The following is a 25,953-nucleotide window of genomic DNA, read 5'->3' as shown; positions in this document are numbered from 1 at the left end:
TGTTAGTGGCTAGGAAGGGCAGATGCATTATTGCCATATCTTAATATTTAGTATCAATTTTCCCCGTACATCTTAGTAAGCCATGTCTAAAGGAAAGTGTTATTTTTCCAGCTTTGGGCTACATATACATTCAATGGGTGAGATTCTGTGCAGCCTCCCATTGATACTAAGGACCTGCCAGGATCGCTGCACAACTTCAAAGGAAGTCCCAAGTGGGTAGCAACTGGGCTGCTGCTTAAGTGGTTCCACACGCTCCATCGCAGTACTCCTTTCTATTGGAAACAACAGGAAAGAGAGCAACGCTGCTGCCTGGAAACACTCCATGCATGCATGCATGGAGGCCATTAGTGTGACATCTGCACATGCACTGAGGCTGGAATCATGCCACTGTTGCACTGGCTACACTGCTGGAGGGAACACTGGGGTTTATAGGGGCTGCAGGCACTGGTAAAGTGTCCTCTCACTGCCTCCCCATCTGCCCTTAGAAGACTTTTAAATGCAGGATTCCCCTTTTTCTATAAAGGGGAATCCTCACGGGATTCTCCTTTACAAGCATAGCCCCTCAGACTGTCAAACCTGTCTGTAATGAACTGGGCCTAGTTTGATTTGAACCTTTTCTTGAACAAAAATGGTGTTTTTTTGAGGCCAGTTCTGTTCAAGTTCAAACTGGTTGAACCAGACCAGTTCGAGCCAAACCCATCTTGAGTCTAACTGGTTCTGTGGGATTCCCCCAGCCTCCCCCAGGCTCCAGAACATCGTACTGGACATTGCTGTGGTGATTGTGTGCACGGCAGTGCAGCACAGCTAGGGCCAGTCCGGATCATCTGTGGGGAAGGTAGGCTTAACCCTGTCTTCCCCGCCTGTCCCCGTGCAATTGTCTGAAAGGCCCCGTTGTTTCTAATGACTAGGCCACACATGCATATTCTTGCTGACTGCAGCCCCAGGAGACTGCTTGCATGTGTGAAAGAGCCTCTGTAAATCTAGCACCAGAAAGAATGTTACTATAGCATGATGTCCTCTCATTCCTATTATTTTCAACAGAGTCAGATAACACATTCCACTGCCAGTCATCCAGTGATTAGAAATCAATTGATACTTATGAATCTGTGAATCAACCGTAGCAAAAGGGTTTATGCAAAGAAGAGATTGAAATGTGTAGAATTTCACTTCAACATGGACACAGAAAAGGCTCGTGCTTACTTTACACTCACAGCCTCCAGGCTGCTCTATCTCAACCCTTATAAACAGTACAAACCAGCATAATTTGGTTCCAAAAAGGGGGACAACAATCTAGATTACAACAATATTAACTAGATTTTGAAAAAGTACTCCAAGGAGACCTACTACTACTACAATGATGGATATTTATATGACTGATATTTATATGATTTTTATATCCACAACATTCTTCAACAAAATTCTCAAAGTGGTTTACATAGAAAAATAAATAATACATAAATAAGATGGTTTCCTTCCTGTTCCCAAAGGGCTCACTATCTAAAAAGAAACATATGTTAGACACCAGCAACAGCTGTGCTGGGGTTGGGGTTGGATAGGGCCAGTTGCTCTCCCCCTGCTCAATATAAGAGAATCACCACTTTGAAAGGTGTCTCTGCTCCGTTAGCAGGGGCTTAACCAATTAGATGTATATAATCAGCTTAGAGTGCAAAATATAAGCTACTGAAGAAGACCATTTTTGGTCAGAACGCATTTGGTCTCTAGGACATAAGAAACCTTGTTTGGTAATTTATTATTATCTTGAACATTAATAAGAAAGTTTACATGGCTTCATCTCTTTTTTTGGATTGGCAAATCATTGACTACAACTTCACTCCTGTTTGGATATAGTGGACTGTGCTTTAGATATCCATTGTCCTCTTTCATCGATGAACTACTTGCTTTTGGAATTTTAGTACAACTTTGGCTATCGATGAGATTGGACTTTTGTCATATCCTGCTAATAATAATCGGATTTTACCACATAGGAAGTTTGTATGATTTTATGGTCTTTTAAGTGAATTATGTTTTAGTTATATACATTAATAACTAAAACGTAGTTCACTTAAAAGACTGCGCATGCGCATGGGCCATTTGTATGGCTAGGTCACAACCCAGCCATGCAAATGGCCCGTATGCATGTGTGCCACCCTAAAAAATGGCCACCATACACTCACAGAGGGCCAAAATGGCCTGGAAATGGGCCAATACAGCCTGTGGGAGACTGGGGAAGGCCGGTAGGGGAACGGGGAACAGGGAGATGCCAGAGACCGCCCCCTGTCATGGCCGCAGCACCCCCAAAGGTCACCACTCCCCTCACCGGACAGTAAGTCATTCTTTAAAACCTGAAAATGGAACACACACACACTGCCCTCAAAAGGGCCCAAGAGGTTCGGTCTGACCTCAGACTGAACCAGGTCCAATTCAGTTCACAATCGAACCACTCAAACCGAGCTGGTTCAAATGCCAACCATTTTTAGTTAGAACCAGTTCACACATCCCTAGTATAGTATAGTGTTTATATAGTAGCATTATTGGATTTTTTGTAGATTGTTGTCCATCTCAACCCTCATACAGTACCCTTTCAACAGCTGTCCATCCAGCCACATTTATGCCATGCCATGCCTCCAAACTCCAACAGCAACCACTACTTCCACCACCTAGAATTTTTGGAGGAGGCGGTATATAAGGAAAATAAATAAATAAATAAATAATAAATCCGTCAGACCAAATTCAGGCCTCTGTTGCTACTGTTGCCTGCACCACCCACCAGAGCCCTGATTCAGTCACATGTCTAGTCCAGCTAGTCCATCCCAGGTGTGGGTCCAAGAGCAGCTGGGCTTGCTATTGCTGCTGCTGGAAAAGAACAGAGAGTGTTGACAGAATGGAGGGCAAGTGGAAGTTTGAGGTTTTTCACATTGCTGCATGTGAAACAACAACTTCCTCTTCCTCTTCCTCTTCCGCCCTGTAATGTAAAATCCATCCACTCCTCCCCTCCATAAGAACAGACCTGCTAGCCCAAGGCCTATCTAGTCTAGCATCCTGTTCCACACAGTGGCCCACCAGATGCCTCTGGGAAGCCCACAGTCAAGAGGTGAGGGCATGCCCTCTCTTCTGCTGTTGCTCCCCTGCAACTGGTATTGAGAGGCATTGTGCATCTGAGGCTGGAGATGGCCCACAGCCACTAGACTAGTAGTCATTGGTAGACCTATCCTCCATGGCCTTTTAAAGCCATTCAAGCTTGTGGCGAGCCTGTGGCAGAGAATTCCATATTTTAATTTTGCGCTGTGTGACAAAGTACTTCTTTTTGTCATCCTAAGTCACCTAATGGCACAGCGGGGAAGTAATCTGCCTAGGGAGCAAGAGGTTTCCGGTTAGAATCCCCACTGGTGATAATCCCATAATCCCAGATATTATTTATTATGGTGTTTCCCATAATCCCAGATTATGGGAAACACCTATATCGGGCAGCAGCAATATAGGAAGATGTGGAAGGGCATCGTCTCATACTGTGCAGGAGATGGCAATGGTAAACCCCTCCTGTATTCTACCAAAGACAACCTCAGTGTTCTGTGGGCGTCAGGAGTCAACACCTTCAATGGCACAACTTTATCTTTACCATCATATTTGGCTATACATTTACAACGATGAAGTGTTCCATATCACATCTTCAAAATGATTTAATGGAAAGGGGGAGTATATATTACAGCTGCTGTTCTAGTCTTGTCCACTGTCCAACCCGGCATTTAAGAAATTAACTAAACAAGAGTAAAGTATTCAAGAATTCATCACTCAAGTGTGGCATTATACAAGAAGACTACATAATTAATTTCTACTATATCTAAGAAAGAGTAGGGAATGAATACAGTGAAGCATGGCAGAACAAAGACGGCAGTTTAATCTATCTGAATTATTCTGAGCAGTTTTATTTGAAAAGCATAAAAGCATAAGGATTCATTCTATGTAAATCAGAGAGAGAGACTGAGAGAGAGAGAGATGAAATAAAGAATGCCTGATGTGCATTTGCCTACATTACAAGACCACCAGCCAGTTTAAAAGAAAGGACATGATTGGCAGTTTATCCTCAGGAGAACCAAAGTTCTTAGCCAGCCAGCTAGTGTGTTGAAGATCAAAGCATAAACACATTAACAGAACTCCAGTTTTATCTGCAGCAATCAGTCTCTTGCTGTCAGGAGTGTGGAAAATCATCGAAACAGCCACAACCAAAACACGTGGGAGATTGATGTGGGGAAAGCAAAATATGGTGCAATTAACATGTTACTGTATATTGCAATAGAATTTCACTATTAATCACGGAAATGGCATTGTCTAGACGACTTTGACTGATAATTTATTTCCCACCATAAATACAAGATAGACTCCTAGAGCGAGATTTATTGTGACACAAATGGCCCATGATTCTTTCAGAGTTCATTATCAGACTTGAATCAAATCCTATGTACTATTTTGGAGATCTGAGTATAGCAGTGTGAAAAGCCATCAGAATAATTGGAAAGTTAGGAGAAAGTGAGAGCTCCTGTGGAAGATTCTCTGTGTTGGGGTTTGATCTGAAGCATCCTGGCTTGATCAGGCTTTTTCTGGCATGAAGTTCAGCAGACCAGGGAATACAGTCTTGGTTAATAAAAGCATTTGGCAAATCCACAGCACAGATGATACAAATTACTGGCACAGACAAAAATGCTCTTTCAGCCTTCATTCAATGAGTTACTTTCTTCCAATGTGAGCAAATGTGCCACATCCTTAATGATGCTCATGCCTGTGATGACATGGGTATTATCAGTGTGAACTGGCAGTTCATGTATATTGCTGGAATAAATTTCTTTGATTTGAACAGATTTTTTCCAGCTCTGATAAGCATAGGAATTCAGAGGATTGCATACTTTCACAGACTACTTCAGTCTAAAGTTTCCCTGTGCAAGCTGTGTCAAAGAATTTCTGGGTTCACATTAAGGGAAGTGTCTCTGTGCATTGTTCCTGAGTAAAAGGGGAGATTTTGAACATATCAGTACATTTTGGTACAAGTTTAGAGTAGCAGATGGATGGGTTTTTATGGTATGAATATAGAGAAGCAGAGAAATGCATGTTTTTTGCATGCATGTAGTGGAGAAGCAGAGAAATGCATGTTTTTTGAAGTCCCATAAGCCAGCATTAAAAAGCTAAGAATTATAATTTAATTGGGGAAAGGATGATTTTGTTGAAAAGGCAGTCTTGAAAGTACAAAATAACCCATTCTCAAAACCTGCTTCATGAACAAGGTTGCCACATTTGTCAGAAGAAAATTTCTGGACACAATCATCAAAAGATGTGTGTATATGCAAATGTTAAAACCTTACTTTTAAAAAAAACCCCTGGGATTGGAAAGAGTACTCAATAATGGAGCTTGGTGACTGATTTGTGCATTTATAGTGTATGTCTGAAACCTGGTTATCTATCCTGGTTAAGAGCAATTTAACCACAGCAGTTTGACCAGGATTGCCTGGAAATTCTGGGTTCTCACAATCAGCTCCATGGGGTTCAGTGATCTGGTCTGTCTGTTTGTTTTTTCAAACTTGTATACTGCCCCAAACTTCTGTTTCTGAGCGGTTTACAACAACTTTTTAACCAGGAGTGTCATGATTGTGGAACACATAGAGACTATTCACATGATTGCAGAAAATCAGGATAGCCTCCGCTAGCCTGAAATTCTGCAATCGTGAGAACCACTGGGGCTCGGCTGCAAGCCTGGTGGTTCTTGAGCAGGTAACCCGCTCAAGTAACCCGCCCCTAAAACCAGGTTTGTGGAGCAAGCGCTCTGCAAACCCAGTTTTTTTTAAATCATGGGTAGCCGTGGCATGGCTCCGCACTGTGGCTACTCATGAGGAGACCCCTGGAGGGGAGATGAAAAGCCGCCTCCCGGCTCCGGGGGTCTCACCAGCATGCCCTGTGCGCTTGTGCAGGGCATGCTAAAGCTTCCAGGGGCCGATCGGCCCCCGCTTCCCCCAGCCCCCGCCGGCTCCGTCACGGAGCCAGCAATCATGTGGGCGGCCAGTCCTGCCACCCATGGCTCCCACCTTGCTCGTGTGCAGGTATAGCGGGCTTAGCTCACTCCGCAAACTGGGTCTCAGTGATTGTGAGACCCGGCTCATACCGTTTTTCTAACAGTAAAAGAGTAGTTTGTGTAGTCCACACTGCCTTGCCATACTGATTAACACTCTATTTTGTGTTAAAGTATCTCACAAAGAGGTCCTAGTAAACGTCTTGCAATGTCTCTTTTTAAAGTTTAGATAAATGCTATGTGATATTCCTCATCCTGACCGACCCTCATATTTCCACGGCTTCTGTTAATTCTTTATGCTCACCCTAAAAATTTGTTTCTTCTGTTTCTAATTTCTTCTGTTAGAATAAATGGGAGAGGACACTTTGGTTACTTTACAGACCCATACAAGTGTTCTTTCTTTCATTGGCTGACAAGGTGAGTAAAATTATTCAAAACAGTCCCATTGAAATTAATATTTTAATTTTAAGTGGGACTACTTTGAGAAATTTTCCTCATCATGTCAGCCATTGTTTTAAAATATGACTTCAGAAATATTTGTGGGCAGAGGTGCATATTTTTTTAGTGATTAAAAATGTAACGAATGAATTATCCTGACAGGAGGGAACAAATTATATATCATGAAACAGATGAAAAGCAATATTGGCACAAGGATGCAGAAAAGACAATAAAACAACTGCAATAGAGAAGTCTTGGGTCTGGACCAGTGTTCCCTCCAACAGGTATTCCCAGATATTGTTAACTACAACTCCCATGATCCCCAAGCAAAAGCCATTGCATCTGGAGGTTCTGGGAGCTGTAGTCAACAACATCTGGGAATCTCTGTTGGGGGAACACTGCTCTGGACATACCCACAGTCCTTCTGTTGCTCTCCTCCTAATATCCATTGTTTGCTACCTTGTGACAGGGCAGATATCGATTTCCTAAACAATGTGCATTCATTGTCTGAATGCATGGACAATGCATGAAATGAGACCCATTCAGTTTGTTTTTCAAGCACTCCAAAACAAATGGGTTTTGTGTTTTGGAACACCATCCATACCCATTAATACCCATTTGGAATTCAAGTCTCACTTTATTCAGCAGAAGGAGGTTCTGCTGGTGGCTTCCATTTTATTTTCCTATAATAATTTGGATATAATGTCTGTCTGGAGAATTATGGAGAAGAAAAAGGCAGAGCCAACTGGCAGTTGCCATTTTTGCACACAATTTTTGTAGAATAATGTATCTAGGGCACATCTGGGCAGACTTGGACCCCACACCACAGTTTAGTTCAACAACATCTGGAGGTCCAAGTTTGCCCAGCCCAGACCTAGGGCATTGTGAGAAATAAAATGGCAGCCACTGGGAGGTATCTGTGTCTCCACAGAGAACCTCTGCTGTATTCACCACAGCTGCAGGCAGCAGGGAAAAGTCTAAGGAAAAGAAGATTAACAGAAAGAAAAAAAAGCCAATGAATGTAACAAAACAAATATCTGTATACATACATAGTACTGAAATGAATCAAACCTTTAATTAAAAAAATGAATGGTGTATTTAAACAAATTTTCCCCTTGTACTTCTATCACCTGGCTTCAGAGATTGGGTTATGACAATTATTGTTATTAGACTATACTGTCCCACTTCCTGCAGTCTAGCTCAATAAATCTGCTTGCTTAGGGCACTGTGAACTTCCAAGATTTGATCTGGGGCCCCAAACATACATACATTTGTTGCATTTGTAACCTTTCCAGTAATGCATAATAGGAAGAGTAATGCTGAACCTGATTTGTACATATGCTTTGGTGTAAAATTTCAAAGGTCTTGATAGTGGAGAAGCTTTCTATGGAACTTAAGGTCAGGCGGATTTCACATTATTTTATTTGTTTTGACTGAGTTGTCAGAAAGTTGAGTAATTATTTGAAACATGCCTGAAGGATTTAAAAGATGTCTCTCAATTATGCATGCTTTTCTAAAACAATGTGTGTCATTTCTGCTTAGAGCCTTACAATGTTAATTGCTTTTTGGCCTCAGGGATCTAATTTTTTATCCATCTCAAATTTCAATTTCTGAGCAGTTTATGCTGTACATTATATAGGATAATCACAGCAACAAAACTTCAGTTGCCATTTGTTCAGTCATGTTCTGAAAGACTCTTCAGTTACCTCTGTCAGTGTGTGGCTCAGTAAGATTGCCAAAAGGCCAAAAAAGCTTACAACTTTTGGCGAGATCATCTATTTCTGGATTGTGAGAGTGTGAAAAGAAGCACTAGTCCAATAGCTGACATAGCCTCTTGGAAATAACTCTGGTAGTATATGATTTAAATACAGGAAAAATCATCTCATATATTTTGTTTAAAACAATTTGATTTCATATGGATCTTGCCCACTTACATTTTCTTTACTGTTTACTCTTGGCTATTTATTTGTACGACAGTCAAGTGCAACAAGTTTGGGCAGTTGTGTGGTACCCCTGCTAACTGGGCAAAGAGGTACGTTTTTAACATGGTGACTCACTTTATTTAGCAGGGGGAGAGTAACTGGCCCTATCTACCCGCAGCACAGTGGCTGTTGCTGGTGTCTGTCTTATGTTTCTTTTTAGATTGTGAGCCCTTTGGGAACAGGGAGCCATCTTATTTATTTATTATTTCAATATGTAAACTGCTTTGGAAACTTTTTTTGAAAATTAGTATATAAATATTTGTTGTTTTTGGTAGGAAGAAACACAGAATATAATGAGATGTTTTTACCGGTGTAGCCACCTGATGGCACAGTGGGGAAATTACTTGCCTAGCAAGCATGAGGTTGTCAGTTCGAATCCCTGCTGGTATGTTTCCCAGACTATGGGAAGCACCTATATTGCGCAGCAGCGATATAGGAAGATGCTGAAAGGCATCATCTCATACTGCACGGGAGGAGGCAATGGTAAACCCCTCCTGTATTCTACCAAAGAAAAACCTCAGGGCTCTGTGGTCGCCAGGCGCTGATACCAACTTGAGGGCACACTTTACCTTGGCCTTTATTTTCTGAAATATGTATTTTCCAGATCAAGATACTTCATAGCAGAACACTGAGGGCTCTACTCATTATCTGAAATGGACTAGAAGGCAGAGAGCTGTGTTTCCATCTCCATTCAGAGTTTAAGAAGCCTGTTGTAAGAAGTCAGAGCATGCATAGTATAGTGATAGGGGAACTTTAAAACAAAAGCAACCAGCAGCTTGGGGAAAAAACAAAACCCACTCTTCCAAAACTTAGAAAATTGAAGGGTGAGCAAAGCAGAAAAGGTTGAACAACATAAAAAGGGAAGAAAAGAAAAGTAGAAGAAAATAAGACAATGGAAGCATTTGCTGAGTATGCTTATTATGACAGACAGTAGCAAGAAAACTGTTTCAGTGTCAGGCTTTTAAAAAAAGGAATCGATTTTGTGTTCTCTGTCTCTCTGTTAGTGATTGTGCAACTTACAGATATGCCCTGCTCAATCCTATAATCGTAACCTAGAAAATAAAGATATGAGGCCACAATGTTTAATAAGAATGTGCTTGTCTGGATGGATATGGATATGTAGTAGGTATGCAAATGAACTTTCCAGTTTGCCAGCCTTCCAGGTTCATTTTAAGAAAAAACCTCTTGGTGATTTTTAGGATTTGAATAAACAGATGTATACACTTTCTCATATTTCCAGCTTATGTGCATATTTAGAATAGTCCTGCTTAGCGGTTTGGTGATTTTGACCTTCAAGCAGGATAATAATTGAAGTATTACCCTTATGATTTCCTAATCTGTGAGGTTGCATACCTATTTCACATCAGTACACTTGCCTTCCATGTTTTTAGTTAATAGTGTGTCTACATCTTTTTGTGCTGGGAATTTCTGAAAAGGATGGAAAATGTAGAAGGAAAATGAATAGCATTCTTTTCCCATTAGAAATATTATCTTTAGAGCTGATTTGTAAATAAATCATTTTTCTTTTAGTGCTTAACTTGTAATATATTTGAATGTCACTTCAAGATCTATGAATAGCCAGTTGTTTAACCAGAGTTGGTTGGGGAAATATGTCACTGGAAATATCATACACCTGGGCTATTCTCCTGAGACCCTTCCTTTTCCTCTCCCTTGCTCTATTCTAATTAAACACATATTTTCAGCCATAGAAAATCAAGTTTGCATTTTAACTGGGCCCCTTGCATTCATAGGGACATACTGTTATAGTTAGCACTCTTCTGTTACTACTCTGTGTGTTTGTTTTCGAAAATCAGTATGTAAAATGTCATGCGATATAAATAATTAATACTAAGTTAGGAAGGACTACAAATAAGAAAAGAACTTGTAGGTTTGCAAGATGTAGAATCAGAAGGATGTGATTTAGGCTGCACTTCTGCAAAGCAGCTTATACCCCACCACTAATAACTATATGAACACACAAGCACATACTTCAGCTGTGCTTCCCGCTGGAAGGGCCTCCTCCTCCTCTTCCTCCTTTTGTCAAAAACAGCCATAGATGGAAAAGATGAAGATAGTGAAGATTAGGGTGGGCAGGAAGGAGAAAGGTCACTCTTTCACTGCACCCCATTTCCCCACCAAAAATTATCCCCTTGTAGCAGCAATTTGCCCTAAAGCTGATATCACTTCTTCAGGAGAGAGAGAAAAATCACTTCAAGAATGCAACTTTCCATGGAAAAATGGGAATTGGGGAGTGACTCTCCTCCCACCAGTGTCCCAACTCAGCCTCCGCCCACCCCATCCTGCATGCTAAACCTATCTATACCTGAAAGGAAGAGGGCTTTGCATTTAAAACACACACACACAACCCATTTCCAACATCAAAGAACTTGGGGGTGGGAACCCTAGTCTTGGATTCAGGTAAATAGGGTAAACACCACTTTAGAAATAGCCAGCAAGAGCAGCACCTCTTCCCCTCAGTGGGGAAGCTGACAGTTATTTAAATAACTGTCTAGTTAGTTTGCCTCAGCTTTTTTGGTTGTTTGATTGTTGACTAGGTGGTGTTGTACACAGGCACTGCCACAAAAGGATCTCCTTCATGTGTTGAAGGCTTTTAGGGAATGAATGCCATTTCCTGATGATGAGGATGTAAAGGAAAAGTAGATTTGGGTGTCATCAGCATACTGATAACACCCAGCACCAAACCTCCTGATGACCTCACCTAGCGGTTTCATGTAGATATTGAAAAGCATTGGTGACAAAATGGAGTCCTGAGGGACTCCATATAACAGCTCCTGTTTTGAGGAACAGCTGTCACCAAGCTCCACCATCTGGAATCTACCTGAGAGATAGAAGCGGAACCAAAGCAGTGCCCCTTATCCCCAACCCCCCCAGGTGATCCAGAAGGATACTATGGTTGATGGTATCGAATGCTGCCAAGAGATTCAGAAGAGCCATCAGAGTCACACTCCATCTGTCGGTTCCCCAGTAGAGGTCATGCATCAGGCCAACCAAGGCTGTCTCAGCCCCATAGCCAGTTCTAAAGCCAGTTTGAAATGGGTCTAGATAATCAGCTTCCTCCAAAACCACCTGGAGCTGGTCGGCCACCACCACTTTGCCCAAACAAGGGAGATTGGAGACTGACCTATAACTATCCATCACTAAGGGCTCCAGGGGAGGCTTCTTAAGAAGCGGTCTAACCATTGCCTCCTTCAAAGAAGGAGGTATCCTACCTTCCCTCAACAATGCATTCATAAAATTAACTAGGCCACCTTCAACAACCTCCCTGTTAGACTGAAGCAGCTAAGTCGGGCAGGGATCCAGAGAACAAGTGGTAGGTCACACTGCCCCAAGCAGCTTGTCCACATCTTCAGAAGTCACAGATTCAAACTGATCCAATCTAATACTGCAAGCAGGATTTCTGGACACTCCCTTCATTGACCCTGCATATATAGCGGAGTCCCAGTTGGCTCGAATACAGTAGATTTTGTTCACAAAGAACCCACTAAAAGCATCACAGCAGAATGTTTCTGTATTTAAATAGCTGTCAGCCTACCCTCTGGAGAGGTGCTCTCAATGGCTATTCTATTTTTTATTTTTTAAGGACAGTTCCCCAACTGTTCCCTGCTCCAGGGTAGGGCAATTTACATGGGGATTTAATAAATATTGGAATTGAGTCCAGCTGCTCCTCTTTAAAAAAACTGCACCCACTTACATCAGATGGAGCTCTGAAGTGGAAGTGGACTCCAGGGTGCAGGAAGCAAGTAAGTCTGAGTGGAGTGGAATGGAGGAGTGGCAGGCAGAGCCGACATTCCCAAACAGGTAGCCACACCTCCATCTCACACTTTATGTCAGGGGTCTCTCCATATGGCACAGCAAAAATGCTGGAGTATCCTACACTGCCATCTTCAGCACTCTCCCCAAGTGCAGCTTTTTAAACACACTTATATTATGCATTAAGGGCCAATTGCCATGAATTGTGGTTAAAAAAAGCCATTGGCTATATGAATGACACTTGCTGCTAACATACTCAAGTCACTGTAAATCCCTCCCATGTAGGAACTCCCCCTCTACCCTAAGCATAGTGAGGCACAAGTAAATCACCCTTTGAAAAAGCTCCAGTTGAGCTTGCTGAGAATTTTTTGTTTTTAATCTTTTCTGTCTCTTAATGTCAGTAAGCATTTTCTAAGAGAAGCAGGTAGGTAATTCAAGGGGTGGGGGGAACAGATGGTTTTTTTGGGGGGGGGGGTTGAGGGCTCAGTTTGAACATACAAAGGAATGAAGCTTTAGGCTCGGGATTGTATATAGAGGTCTTTCAGTAAGCTCTTTCTGCTGCTGATTAAGTTGAGGTCAGCAAAGGGGAGAGCAGCAAGTGTGGGTTAGCAAAATGAGTCCATTTTGAGCCAGATCCAAACTCCAAAGGCATTTTGGGGTGTCAAATATTTAAATTAGTACTTCAACACACACCAGTCTGAAGTTGAGTGACACCACTAATGTAGAATAAAATACAACAATCATATATTTATAACTGAAGAAGGCAGAACTCTATAGTTGTTTGTCTCCCAAGAATGGTTCTTTTAAACACTCAAATGCTAAATAAGGCGAATGCGTAAAAATAATATAGTGAAATACAGAGTTCTGCTCTTTATTTTGTTGCTTATATATTTATGAGTAGATAAAGAGACAAAGTTCTTGTTTCCTTTTTTGAAAAGACAGAAAGAAATGAAAAACATGCATCTTGGGATATGGTGCCTACAGTTCTTGGATGATATTATGATTAATTCTATATGTAGGTTTCCAGATGTTGAAATTTTATCCCAGTCTTAAGGTATCTATAATGTTTAACAGGATATGTGCAGAGTATAGCCTTTAACAAAGTTCTCTTTCATAAATCTAGGCTCTAGTTGCAAAGGAGAATCAAGGGAAGTATTTTTGACCAGGAGCTGAGTATACAGAAATTCCAGGGGAAAGGAAAGAGAAACCAATAAAAGATGAGGAAGACTGGATGTTTGCTGCACTTGTTTAGGAAGATTATGGATAGACATAACGTGTCACATTTACGTTCTATGAACATTGTCCTCTTAGTGCTTATTTGGACTGGCATCTCAAAAGCTCAGAAGGATTGCACAGGTGTGGAGTGTAAGCAGCTGGAAAATTGCATGGAAGAAGTGCTGGAGCCAGGTGAATGCTGTGCCTCTTGCCTCCATCGTGGCTGCACCTGCGAAGGCTATCAGTACTATGACTGTGTGAATGTAGGGTTTATAAATGGCAAAGTACCTGAGGGGCAATCTTATTTAGTTGACTTTGGAAGCACGGAATGCTCTTGTCCCAAAGGGGGCGGTAAGATCAGCTGCCAGTTCATGCTGTGCCCGGACCTTCCTCCCAACTGCATTGATGCTGTGCTACCAGCCGATGGGTGCCCACAGTGTGGAAGAATAGGCTGTGTTCATGAAGAGCAGAAGTATGCAGCAGGACATACCTTTCATATGCCTCCATGTAAGGTTTGCCATTGCCCCAATTCTGGAGGGGAGCTTATGTGCTATCTGCTCCCGGACTGTAATGAATCCACATTAAATCCCCATAATCCATCTGAAGCAGGAGACACAGAACCAGATCAGCACTATGATGATCCCTACAGTTATGACCAGGAGGCATCAGATGGGGACAACACTCAGGTAGAGCCACCTAAAAAGTTCTACAGTTATGCAGCACATACAGAACAAGAGAGCATTGGCCAGGAGCAAAGTGAAGATTATGATTATCTTGCAAGCAGTGTTACTCCCCCTCCATTAACCCACCCTCTTTCTCATGCAGACGCTCTATCACGAACCATCACAAGTGCTCCTATGCACCATCCTGAAACTGATCATGCCACTGAAAAGAGTGAGGAAAGCATTGATACAAGCACGGTATCAACACCCCAAAGGCAGCAGACATATAATGAAATTACCACTGCAAGTAGCATTCAAAAGGGTCCAGTTGCGGCTACAGCTGAGATGCCAAAAACTATGGCAGAAGTGAGCAGGAAAAATCTGGGCAGCCGAGAGAAAAACGAACAAGAAAATTTTAAAATCAAACTAAACATGAAAAGAGAGCACAAACAGAAAGAAAACAAATTAGCAGGCTTTAAAGAGTCCAATATGACTCAGTCACATGGGATAAACTCATTGCATGATAAACATGAAGAAGATCATTTTCCCAAGGTCAAGTTTAATCCAACACTACCATCTCCGATTGCAATGAAAGAAGACAACAATCGGATATCCCCCAAACAGTCTCAGACACTTTACCACTATCAGCCTGAAGAAGACGTAGATCCCAATTCTGTTCATACTTCCTCCAAGGTACCAGAAGGTAAGATTTTATATTGAATGCCATAATGCTGAATCATCCTGTTAAAAAAATAAATCTTGATATTTGCCTGCTTCTTCTATAATGCCTTAAATAATTTCAAATGAGGATGTGATATCAAAATAATTAGCAATAGTCCAAAGCCAGAGTTCAGTGGCTGGAAATGTGCTTAAATCTGTGTTCAGTTGCGACCAGTGACTTTAGTGGGACTATTCTGAATGAGAGGTTTAGCAGTTGTAGCATATTCTCTTTTTCCACGTTTTTTGGGAAAATCCTCCTCTGATCTTGTATAAATAATTTCTCAGTTTTGTAGAATTTACTGTCGTGTATTGCTATCGATCTTACTTTGATTCATAGATTATGAACAGTGTTCTCGAATGTCATGCATCTTCATTACAGATGTTCAGTTTGAGAAATGTACTTGCTGTTCAAAAAAGGTCAAGATTTAAACATAATTGGCTATAAATATCTGCTTTAGCTGATCAAAATATGGAGTTATGACTATTTCATTAAAGAATAAGTACTGAAAGCATATCAGACAGGTATGTTTCTGGAATTCTCAAGTGATTTACAGCTTATAATATCCAAAAAGACTTATATGAATATAAAAAGGAAATAAAAATGATGATAATGTGAATATTTTTATACACGTCATGTTGCCCTGCTGTAAATTGACCTCAACTCCTTTCTGATATTTTTATGAAGTATGAAAAGTTACCTTATAAACGATAATATGTAAAACAGAGATTTTCAGTAGAGCTGTGAAGCTTTGGGGGAATATTTGGATTGAGTTTGCCATCTGGTTCTGACTGAATCAAAGCAGATTGGATTGACTTGACTAGGCCACCAAAGCTGCCTCACCAGACCCCTGAAGTAATGTAATGGGCTGGGCAGAGCACAGGACACAGGCTGCAGATATTTTATCTTGCTTCCAGTGGCAAGGGAGTTGTGGTGGTGGTGACAGCAGCTTAAGATTTTTGGGAGCTTTTCCTCTGTAGTATTGGGAATTGTAGTGTTTTCTGGGGCTGCAGCTCCATAAAAGATTATAATTCCCAGAAATAGCTGTGTGATTAGTAAACTCTGCCAGAAGACATTTTCATTCTAGTGCACCACCGTAGTATCTTGGTGAAGTTTTGGTCCAGAATCAAAGCAACCACTTTGAATTGGGCCAGAGGGAAGTAGGAATCTTCTTTCCATTGAAGCCTAAGGTAACTCCCAAATGGAAGCAGGGCTGCTTTGCACTGCCCTAGCTTTCAGCCTTTCATCTTCTTGAGAGCTGATTCTCAGATTTAATGATGCTTTCCCAGTGCCAAAAAGTACATTTCCATAGGTATACATTTCTGACTGAAAAGGATAGGGTTTTGTTTTGTTTTTTGGTGAGATATGTGAATTCATTAGGAAACAATAATATGAGGCCCGCATTCGAAGACAACAAACATTTATGCTTGTACTCAAGAATGCTTCTTTTAAAAGTTATTTGCGCTAGTGTGTCATTTGAAAGTGAATGGGAAAAAGAAAGGAGACTATATCAAGCTCTTTTATACCATCTAACCTGTAATATTAACTGGCCCTATCCACTCCCAGCACAGCACCTCTAATGACTGTTGCTGGTGGTTATCTTATGTTTCTTTTTAGATTGTGAGCCCTTTGGGGACAGGGAGCCATCTTATTTATTTATTTATTTATTTATTATTTCTCTGTGTAAACCGCCCTGAGCCATTTTTGGAAGGGCGGTATAGAAATCGAATAAATAGTAGTAGTAGTAGTAATACTACTATACCATAGTATTATCTATGCTGAATGGCAACAGCTCTCCGGAATTCAGACAGAGGTCTTTCCCAGCCTTACCTGGAAATGTCAGGGACTGGACGGGGGAACTTCTGCACACAAAGCATGTTCTCTTCCGCTGAGCTTAGTAATAGTCTCCCATTGGAGACCAAGGTCTCTGGTTTTCAAAGAGAAACAAAGTTCTTTGAAAAATAATGGGGCTACCATTTGCATGTATAAGATCCCATGGACATGGACATGGAACAAATGGTTACCACCGCTATCCACCCACTGTGTTTGACCAAAGCTTAGAACAAACATATACAGTTTGTGCTCCAGAATGTTTTAAATCTGCAAAAGGGATTGTTAATAAACTATGTGCCATTCTAATTCGAGCAGTGAGAGCAAAGGACACTGATTTAAATAGGAACCAAGAAATGGTACTTTCCCAGTTCGTTTTCCATCAGGCTTAATGCCAACAAAAATATTTATGCAATTAAAAATATCTTTATGCTATTAAAATGTTTTTAATAAGCTCACCATCGTGTTCATTTTGTGTGCATGTTTGTGCTCATAATACTGTATCTACAAAACGTTCAGGAAATACTGATTATTTGGGGGCTTGACTTGTGTTGCATTTCTTCATGGTAACAATAAGCCATAAACTGATCCCTTCCTGTTCCCACTCTGATGAGAACTGAGATCAGATCATAATGGCTGCTGTCCAAAACAAACCATGTTCATGATCTAAAGATTGGGATGTCTGCCTCTCCCTTTCCTGTCAATCTGAGGGCCCCTGCACTTGCATTTCTCATTTGTTTTCTCATTTCTCATTTGCCAGTGCTGACTTAATTATTAATGATTTTGGTCCTAATCAGATGGAGACCTTATGCTTTCAAACTATGGTAAAAAAAAATAGCCTGAACTATGTCAAAGCTCCTAGTTCCAAAATATAAAATGAATTCATTGGCACAGAAAATAAATGCTATACATGGACTGGCTGGTTGCCACTTCATGACCTATTAGAAAGAACAGACAGAGAAAGGTTAAGATTGGGGGGGGGGGGGCGTTAAACCACCTCTGCAACACTGGTGTGACCACTGTCCAAGTGGATTTAAAAACCATTTTCTCTGATATACTGTGAAATGCTTGGGCCAGTGCAGATGATGCACTCCCTGCCCCATGATTAGAAAGGGGATGTGCCAAGAGCGTGCCTAAGCCTAAGCAGTCCATGGATGTCCATGGGCCTTGTCTAAGCAGATGGATGTCACCATTTAATGGACCCCGTCTAAGCAGAAGGATGTCACCCCATCTAAGCAGTCCATGGATGTCCCATGGATGTCCTGATGCCTTCTTGCCGCATCCCTTTATAGTATAGGAGAGTTTTTCCAAATGCGTCATACATGTTCCAAATTTGGATCACATGCTCCAAATACTAGCTTGTTGGTGTTTGGAGTGCATGTGTGATCTGTGATTGAACAGCTCCCTCCCATGCAATGAAGGAACACACTGTGAGGCCATTGGGACATAAATGCACGGTGTGGCAGTGGGTGTCTCCACCTTTTTAATTACATGAGCTGCGGAAGTATTGTCTGAACCAGACCCTTGAGGAAATGGGTTGAGTATCAATTCTGGGGCGTCAATGCCTTCAGCAAGCCACAGTGTTGTATGAAAGGTAGTCATCTGAAGTCTTTTTCTGTGACCTTCTGTTCAATGCTTAGTCATCCCAGCCAGGCTGAAACTAAATGTAATGAGAGATATATCACCATTGAAATACCACAGTTTTATCTCTCTTTCTCCTCCTCTTTCCCTTGATAATTACTTCTCCCAGAGATGTAAGTTTTTGGTGGTATAAAAATATGTTAAATACAGAAAGAAAGAAAGAAAGAAAGAAAGAAAGAAAGAAAGAAAGAAAGAAAGAAAGAAAGAAAGAATTAATTGTTGGATTCAGATGTAACACGAAACTGGAACTTGGCAAACTCACGGTTTCAATATTAAACTGGAAGACGTTCGTCAATCTCCAGTTCCAGGAGAGGGGAGCTGCTCCCTGCTACTTGGCCGCCGAGGCAGACCCCAGCAAGCTCCATGGCCAGACTGTTGGCAAAGCATCAGCATGTCAGCAGAGTGACCATGACTGGCCACAATCTTGAAGTGTGCCAAGCGCGATTGCGCATATCCGGCATGGACCTTCTGCCTTTGGAAGGGAAAGAACATTTAAATCCCTTTAAATACCATGCCATTGCAGTGCTTCTTCTGACAGTGATGGTATCACCACCACCCAACAGATCCCTACACCCAAATAGTCCTGAACACAATCTGGGGGCAGGGCTGGCTGGCTGGGGCACTGTTTCCCTGTTATCCTGGAAAGGGAAGGGAACATGGAGACTTCCAAGGAGGGGATATGTATATGATGGAGGGTGAAGGATGCTGGTGGGGAGGGGTCTGTCCTGCCGTAACATAGCATGCTGTTGTGAGGGATCACCCCATCTAATCAGTCCATTTTGACCAAACTACATTCCTGCTGCTTCACTGGCAGCTTGATGTCAGTGGGCTCCCCCTTTCTTAAGAGGGCCAGCATACTGGGGAGAAACATTGGATAGGACATCCTAGGTCTCCTGTCAGACTACACACTCATGAGTTGAGCTAACCCACCAAATGGGGCCCCCCAACTCTCCATGGCAAAAAATCATTGCAACCCCCCCCCCCTTGCCTGTGAAGCCTTGCACGCACCCAAAGGAGATTGTGACGCTCCATGTGTTGGAGCTGGGCTGTGTGCACAGCTGGAGAACACCAGGTGTGTGGACAGATCTTTAAAACCCATGCAAAATTCCTGGCCTTGGTCTGGCATTGTGCCGTAGCAGATCTGCTGGCATGGGGAGTTGTGGGAGAGGTGAGCCCTGATTTCCAGCTAACCCAGAAGAATAGGGTTGCCTTTCTGGGGCATAAGCAAGAGTGCACATGTCCACATGGGTGGACGGGCTGGCAGGGGGCATGCTTTGACAGCTATTTGGTGGCAGTTGCCAAGACAGGGAAAGTCACCAGGGTACCCATCCCTGCGGCTTTCCTCCATAGAGCAAGACTTCCTCCATAGAGCAAGAGCCCCAATGGCCTGACATTCTCATGAGAGAACAATCCATGGAAGAAGATGCTTTGCTATTGGGCATCCTTAGAGATTTTGCTTGGCAATTCTCTCTCCTCCCATTCTCATAAGTTGTAAGGGGGTTCTTTGCCTGGGTCAGCATGCTTCTTCTGTTCTGCTGCTGCCTCTGAGCACTCTGACTGGAGCCCTGCTGATCCTGGTGACTAGTTCCCCTAGGGAGCTCAAACTCCCAAGGGGAAGGGGCTAGGGCCCCCTTCCCCAACCTTTCTGTGAAAAAATAGAACTTGGCTGCTCAATAATCCCTGCTTCAGCATGCCTTTTAAACCTGACCCCAGGCACACACACACACTGCTAAATGTTCCACTCCTGGCACTGTGATGTATGTTGCCATCGGAAGTCTTTCTGCTTGTGAACTTACGTCATTGTCACTTCCTTCTTGGGGAGCAAAGCACTTTGTGTCTGCCCTGTCATCATGTCCCCTTTTCCAGGATGGGGGATAAAGGGATAGAGTGGGAAGAAGAAATGCCCCTGTGTGACTGTACCCCTTGACAAGTTGACAAGCTTGGGATGGAACACGTCATCATCCATATTGCTGGCCAACTGCATTGCTGGACTGGAGAAACTGGAGGTCTCAACGGCAAACCTTTGTCCAAACTGAATTGGAGTTTGGTGAGGCAAACCACAGGTCACTTTTGTGAAGTGCAGTTTGTGAACCGCAGTGAAGTGTGGACTGAAGTGAAGTGAAGTGTGAAATTTGGAAGTACTGGAGTTCTGACCTCTCCCCTGTTTAACTCTGGTTTCATGTTATCTCTGAATCCAGCCAATGTCTAGTAATATAAAATCCACAGTCACTATTCCTTTCCCTAATGACATGGAAGAGAGGCATGGGTGATGTTATTTCGGACATTATTTGTCATTTCTAGATGTTACCAAGGGAAAGGGATGTTGAAGATGTAAAACTGTTGTTTTCAGTTCCATCTTGCCTAAGAGAACTGGAGGAAATCAGCATTATAAAATGTGCTTTGACTTTCCTTCCTTCCTTCCCTCCCCGCCTCTCATATATATGTACCCACACAGAGACAAACTATCAGACCTCAAGTGTATATATTTTCTTCCCTCACTATTCTTCCCTCAGGGCTGTCTGCCTGAACACCTAAACATACAGAGGCCTAGTTAAAGTGATTCTTCTCTCTCAAATAATCTGAGGAAAATCATGTGAACCTGGCCTCTGCCAGATCAGGTGTTCATGTGGAAGGCCTACTTCACAGGAGGACAGGTGGAAGAGCCTGCACTGTTGCACTACTGCAGCACCAGTCTGGAATGAATGAATGTATGAACTCCAGCAATGGCATTTCTTTTTCTTTAGAGAGCCATTAGTTGAAGCTGCTTCTTATATAATGCTTTGGGTATAAAAATGTCAACAAATCAAAGTGTTTGACATATTTTGTAGTGGTATAAATGGTTTAAAAAGTTATACTTTCTGGGTCTGGAAACATTATTCCAACCCTCATATTTACAGTATCCTGAAAAGGTTCTCAGCACTGTTTCAGGCACTTGAATCAAGTAATTATTCACTTCCCTTCATTATATTATAATCACAGCTACAAGGTAGCCACTATGAGTAATGATAGCATCATTTTTGATTGTGTTTTTAAAAAAAAGTTGGCAGCATATGGAATCTGGCTGTGTTTTATGGATATTACTTTTGCTGACATGGGCTGTATAGGTTTTGCAGCAGTGCCAGCACATTTTCTAAAACATGGACCTGAATCAAATGTTCTGTTTGTATGGGAGTAAATGAAAGTGCCACAAGTATCTCACATCCGATCAAGCCATGCCTGCAACATCCTTCCTCAGCAACATTCATCCAAAGCTTTTCTTCTCTGCTCCACCCTATTGAGGCCAGTCCTGTCAGCCAAGATAGCTGAATGAAACATCCATTTTCAGAGACAGAATACCTCTGAATATACAATGTTAGGAACATGCCACAATGGACGGCTATCACTCAAGTTCTACTTGTAAGCTTCTCAGAAGCATTTGACTGCCCACTGTTGGATATAGATAGAGACAAGTGGGGTGACCCAAATTATAAACTCAGGCAGTGGTGACTGACATCTGAGCCCCAAACACCAGGTCCCCCTGATCAATTCCCCTTCATTAGCTTATCCTCAAATGTAAGTTGAGGATTACATCAAATCCTCTTTGCCAAAGAAATCCCTAATTTTGTCCCACCTATGGATGTTCTCCTTCAGTGTTACTTGCATCTGAAATTTTTTATTTTACTTTATTTTTTGTTATCATCATCATCAACAACAACAACAAATATTTATACACTGCTTTTCAACAAAAGTTTTCAAAGCAATTTACATAGAGAAATAAACAAATAAATAATTAAGATGTATCCCTGTCCCCAAAAAGGATCCATCACAATATAAAAATATCACAATCTAAAATATATATCCCACTTTTCAGCTGGGACAGGCTATCAAAGTGGCTTACAGTTTAAACATAAACTTGAAAGTACAATATATTAGGTGGAAGTTTTTATGAGAGTCCAACTGCAGATGGACTTGGGGGCTGGCCAGTATTAAAGATGCCAGCTCACAGAAGCATCCCTTCCACTGTTCTGCAGAAACCTTTTGGGTGTTAGTGATGTAATGCACAACTCTAGGGGGCAGAGGGAGGTGCAGGTGGACTCAGGCTGACCCCCAACCACCACTACACTTAGCAGTCTGATCCACTGTTCACATGCCTCAGGCTTAAACTCATGAAACTCAAAATTGCTCTATGATGCAAAAATTGAAGGTGATAGCTGCTCCCCAGTCAGCAGCCCCCCCCCCCAATCTTTGCTTTCTAGCCCAGTCTGTCTCCATACACTAGGCCCAAACAACTGTGCAGTGGCATTCTGTCCTCCATCCTAGAATCAAGGAGCAAACCTGTGAACCTTTCTTGTTGTCTTGCAATAGTTGCGCACTAGCACTAGCACAGGAACCCCAGAGCCTAAAGAAATGACCTGATTCAAAACAGCAACCAAAAAATGTATTTGTGGTGCATAGTGTGTGTGTTCTGTAGAAGAATCACACAAGCAGAAGCATTATTGAAGTTTATATATTTACGTTACACAACAGCAGTAGCAATCAAATCAGGATTAGTAATTAAACTAGAAATAGAGGGGGGAAACAAACATTCTTTGCATGTAACCCTTTGACTGAGACATAAATGGATTAAATTCCAATGAAATGAATCAAGCAGCCATGCAGGGCTGATTTATGCAATCAGGGCTATAGAACTCACAGGAAGGGATGTATTTGTTTTTACATGTTCCTGTGAAAAAAGGGTGATATTGACAGCCCATTTTTTACAGGCAGATTACAAAGGAACCATAAACGCATCTCATAATTGGGAATGTCTTGTGTCTTTGTTGGGAGTGGAACCAAATTACTGCTTGGTAATGATAGTTGTTTTAATTGGGGGTAGATGATGACTCATATGAATGCAACCATATGTGTTTCATAATTAAATGCATGTGGAATTTCTTCTTGGTAACTCCTTGAGTTCGTATGAGTGGAGTCTATAGCCAGAGGCTGAATGAAAATTGACTGGATGAGAATGGAAAAATGTTAGGCCACATCTGAAGTGTACGTTGTACAGATGCTAGAACTGCCTTCTAGTGCCTGCCTTCCAGATATCCACAGCAATTCTGCATTGCTTACTGACAAAAGCAATGAGGTAATCTTTTAAAGGGTCCATTGTAAAGCTCCCTGGCGGTTCAAACAAGGTGGGATTAGTGAGCCATTTCTAAATCAACTGACTCTGAAATCACCACATAAGGCAATCTGCTGGGGGAATGAATCCACTCTTGGAGAGCCTGGATTCTCATTTAGATACTCACTAAGCCTGAGCCATGCAGGATCTTCAAATCCTACATGTGGTGGGTTTTGGGATCTTTCAGATTCACATAGGTTTCATATTATGGGTTAGCAGTTTTTTTACTTCAGAGAGCTGGATTGGAATTATATTAGGAACCTGAGAACCACATCTAGCAACTGAGCTTCTATGATCATTAACATTTGGGTATAATTTATACAAACATGACAAAACACCCTATTGTGTTACTTGCTCTAGGGTACCATTCTTCTAACTGTAGTTTTATGTCTTTAGAGAACCCGGTGTAACTCTCCCAACAAATGTGAACATCGAATAGCATTATCTCTCATAGATTGTGAAACTTGTAGCACAATCCTATGCATGTCTACCAAATAAGTATGCATATGATTGCCTTGCCTGATTTAATGTACTTCCTACAGGAGCATTAGATGGGAAATATAAGGAAATACCTTTATATAACTTGATTATACCCTTGTGGTACTAGAGCTATTGAAACAACTGGACATGTTTTATTATTAGTTTTATAAGGATATTCACGATAGTTTTATTTCTCCACTTTTAGTAAAAAGGCCATACTGAGCCCGGCCATACTGATGTTTTATCTTCAACATTTGTTGTCCAATTTCCTTAAAAGGATTCAGTTTCCTTAAATGTTGCTAAATTTTGTTTTGTAGCTTGTAAAATTCGTAAAGATATATTTACTTGATGTAGGTATCCCTTTTTTCAGTTTGTTATGTATGATGGTTACTGTATGATATTATTTAGCTGGTCTGACTGTATCTGAATCTAATGGTTATGGGGCAATCCTAGGAATCTCTACTCAGAAAAAAATCCTGCAGTGTCCAGTGGGGCTTACTCCCTGGATAAGTGTACACAGAATTGCAGCTGGAATCAGATTCAATTATGAGTGAGCAACTTCCAGGCGAGTGAGCCTACAGCTTTTATAGATTTGCAGTTAAAGCCGTACTTTCATATGATTGCTGCCCTAAGCTTTTAAATGTTACATTTCTGGTTTGCACACATCCATTCTGTCTGTCTCTATAATGTTATGCCAGTTTATATATTCAAAGACATCCATGAATGTTTTATCATGGACTCATATAGTTTGCTCTGTAAACTATATCTACACATGTGCATGTGCACACATAAAGACATTCTAAGATACTTTGTATAAAATGCATGCATCAGGAGACCTTTTGTTCAAATAATAATAATAATAATTGCAGGGACTTATACTGATGAGTGTATTTTTCCTGAAGTGAAAAGCAATGCTGATCTTTTTGTTCTTCTTATTAACAATTTCCTGGTTAAAAAAATCAAAAATCAGATGTGGTTGGTTCCCTCATGTCTTTGGTTAAACATCTGGCTCTACTACTGTTCTTTTATATGTCTCTCTTTGGTGTCCAGTTTCCATCTTCTGAATCATGTAAACTTTCAACTTGTGAAATGTCATACAGTAAAATGCTATAGTTTGGATTATTTTCTTCTTTTCTTAAAATTTTCATTTTAATTTGATATTTCAGTGCAAAAAATGCTGTACTTTCTCTGTGTAATGAATAACACTGATGGGAATGGAATAAGTTAAAGTTAATTGTTGAAGTAACATTCTGAAAAAGCAAAGGCAAACTTTCAAGTAATAGGACCCTCCAGGAAACTAATCATTAAAACCAAAGAATGCAAATTGCGCTTTGTTAGTTCAGGTGGGCTAACTGAGGCAAATCAAAGCACAAGGTTTTGAAGATAATGAGAACAATCTACATTCCACTGGAGCCAAGTTGAAACTGCCATTGATGCTAAGGGAGATGGATTACGCCTCTTGTAATTAGGAGCAATGCTTGCATTTGTGCAGGGGCCAAAAAACCAGTTGCTCTGGCTATCTGCCATGTCACAGCCAAAATGTGGCACCTTTTCACTAAGCCACAGGAAATGCAAGCTTTCAACTTTTGTTTCATGTCAGCACTCACTCATAACTAAATATGTAGATAATGCTGAGAGACAGTGTGCTGTAGTGATTAGAGTCTTGTACTAGGACCGGGGAGACCCATATTTAAATCCCTATTCAGCTATGAAGCTCACTAGGTGACTCTGGGCCTTCTCTCTCAGCCTAACCAACCTCACAGGGTTGTTCTGAGAATAAACATAACCATGCACACTGATGTGGGCTCCTTGAAGGAAGAGTGGAATATAAATATAGTAAATAAATATGTACTTTACAAATCATACATGATCAAGATATTGCCCTCACACCAACCAGAACAATGCTCAAAAAACACACTGAAGGCAAGACTTGGGAGAAAAGGCCACAGCTTTATTGATAATTTCCAATTGGATTTTGCTGCTGGAAAATCCACCCCCAGGCAAGTGTAGGACCAACCTAT

General features: G+C 41.4%; 1 protein-coding gene across 1 annotated transcript in view; it reads left to right on the top strand.

The window, feature by feature from the left end:
• Window positions 1-13,074: 13,074 nt before the first annotated feature.
• FBLN2 (fibulin 2) overlaps window positions 13,075-25,953 on the top strand; it is a 165,652-nt gene continuing 152,773 nt past the window's right edge. The window contains 3 exon segments of the mRNA XM_053293430.1: window positions 13,075-13,078; window positions 13,367-13,402; window positions 13,405-14,823. Coding sequence (XP_053149405.1) covers window positions 13,075-13,078; window positions 13,367-13,402; window positions 13,405-14,823 — 1,459 coding nt within the window.

Source organism: Hemicordylus capensis, chromosome 2, assembly GCF_027244095.1.
Source record: "Hemicordylus capensis ecotype Gifberg chromosome 2, rHemCap1.1.pri, whole genome shotgun sequence".
Taxonomy (NCBI): domain Eukaryota; kingdom Metazoa; phylum Chordata; class Lepidosauria; order Squamata; family Cordylidae; genus Hemicordylus; species Hemicordylus capensis.
The sequence above is the reverse complement of the archived record's forward strand: the minus strand, read 5'-3'. Positions and strand labels throughout refer to the sequence as shown.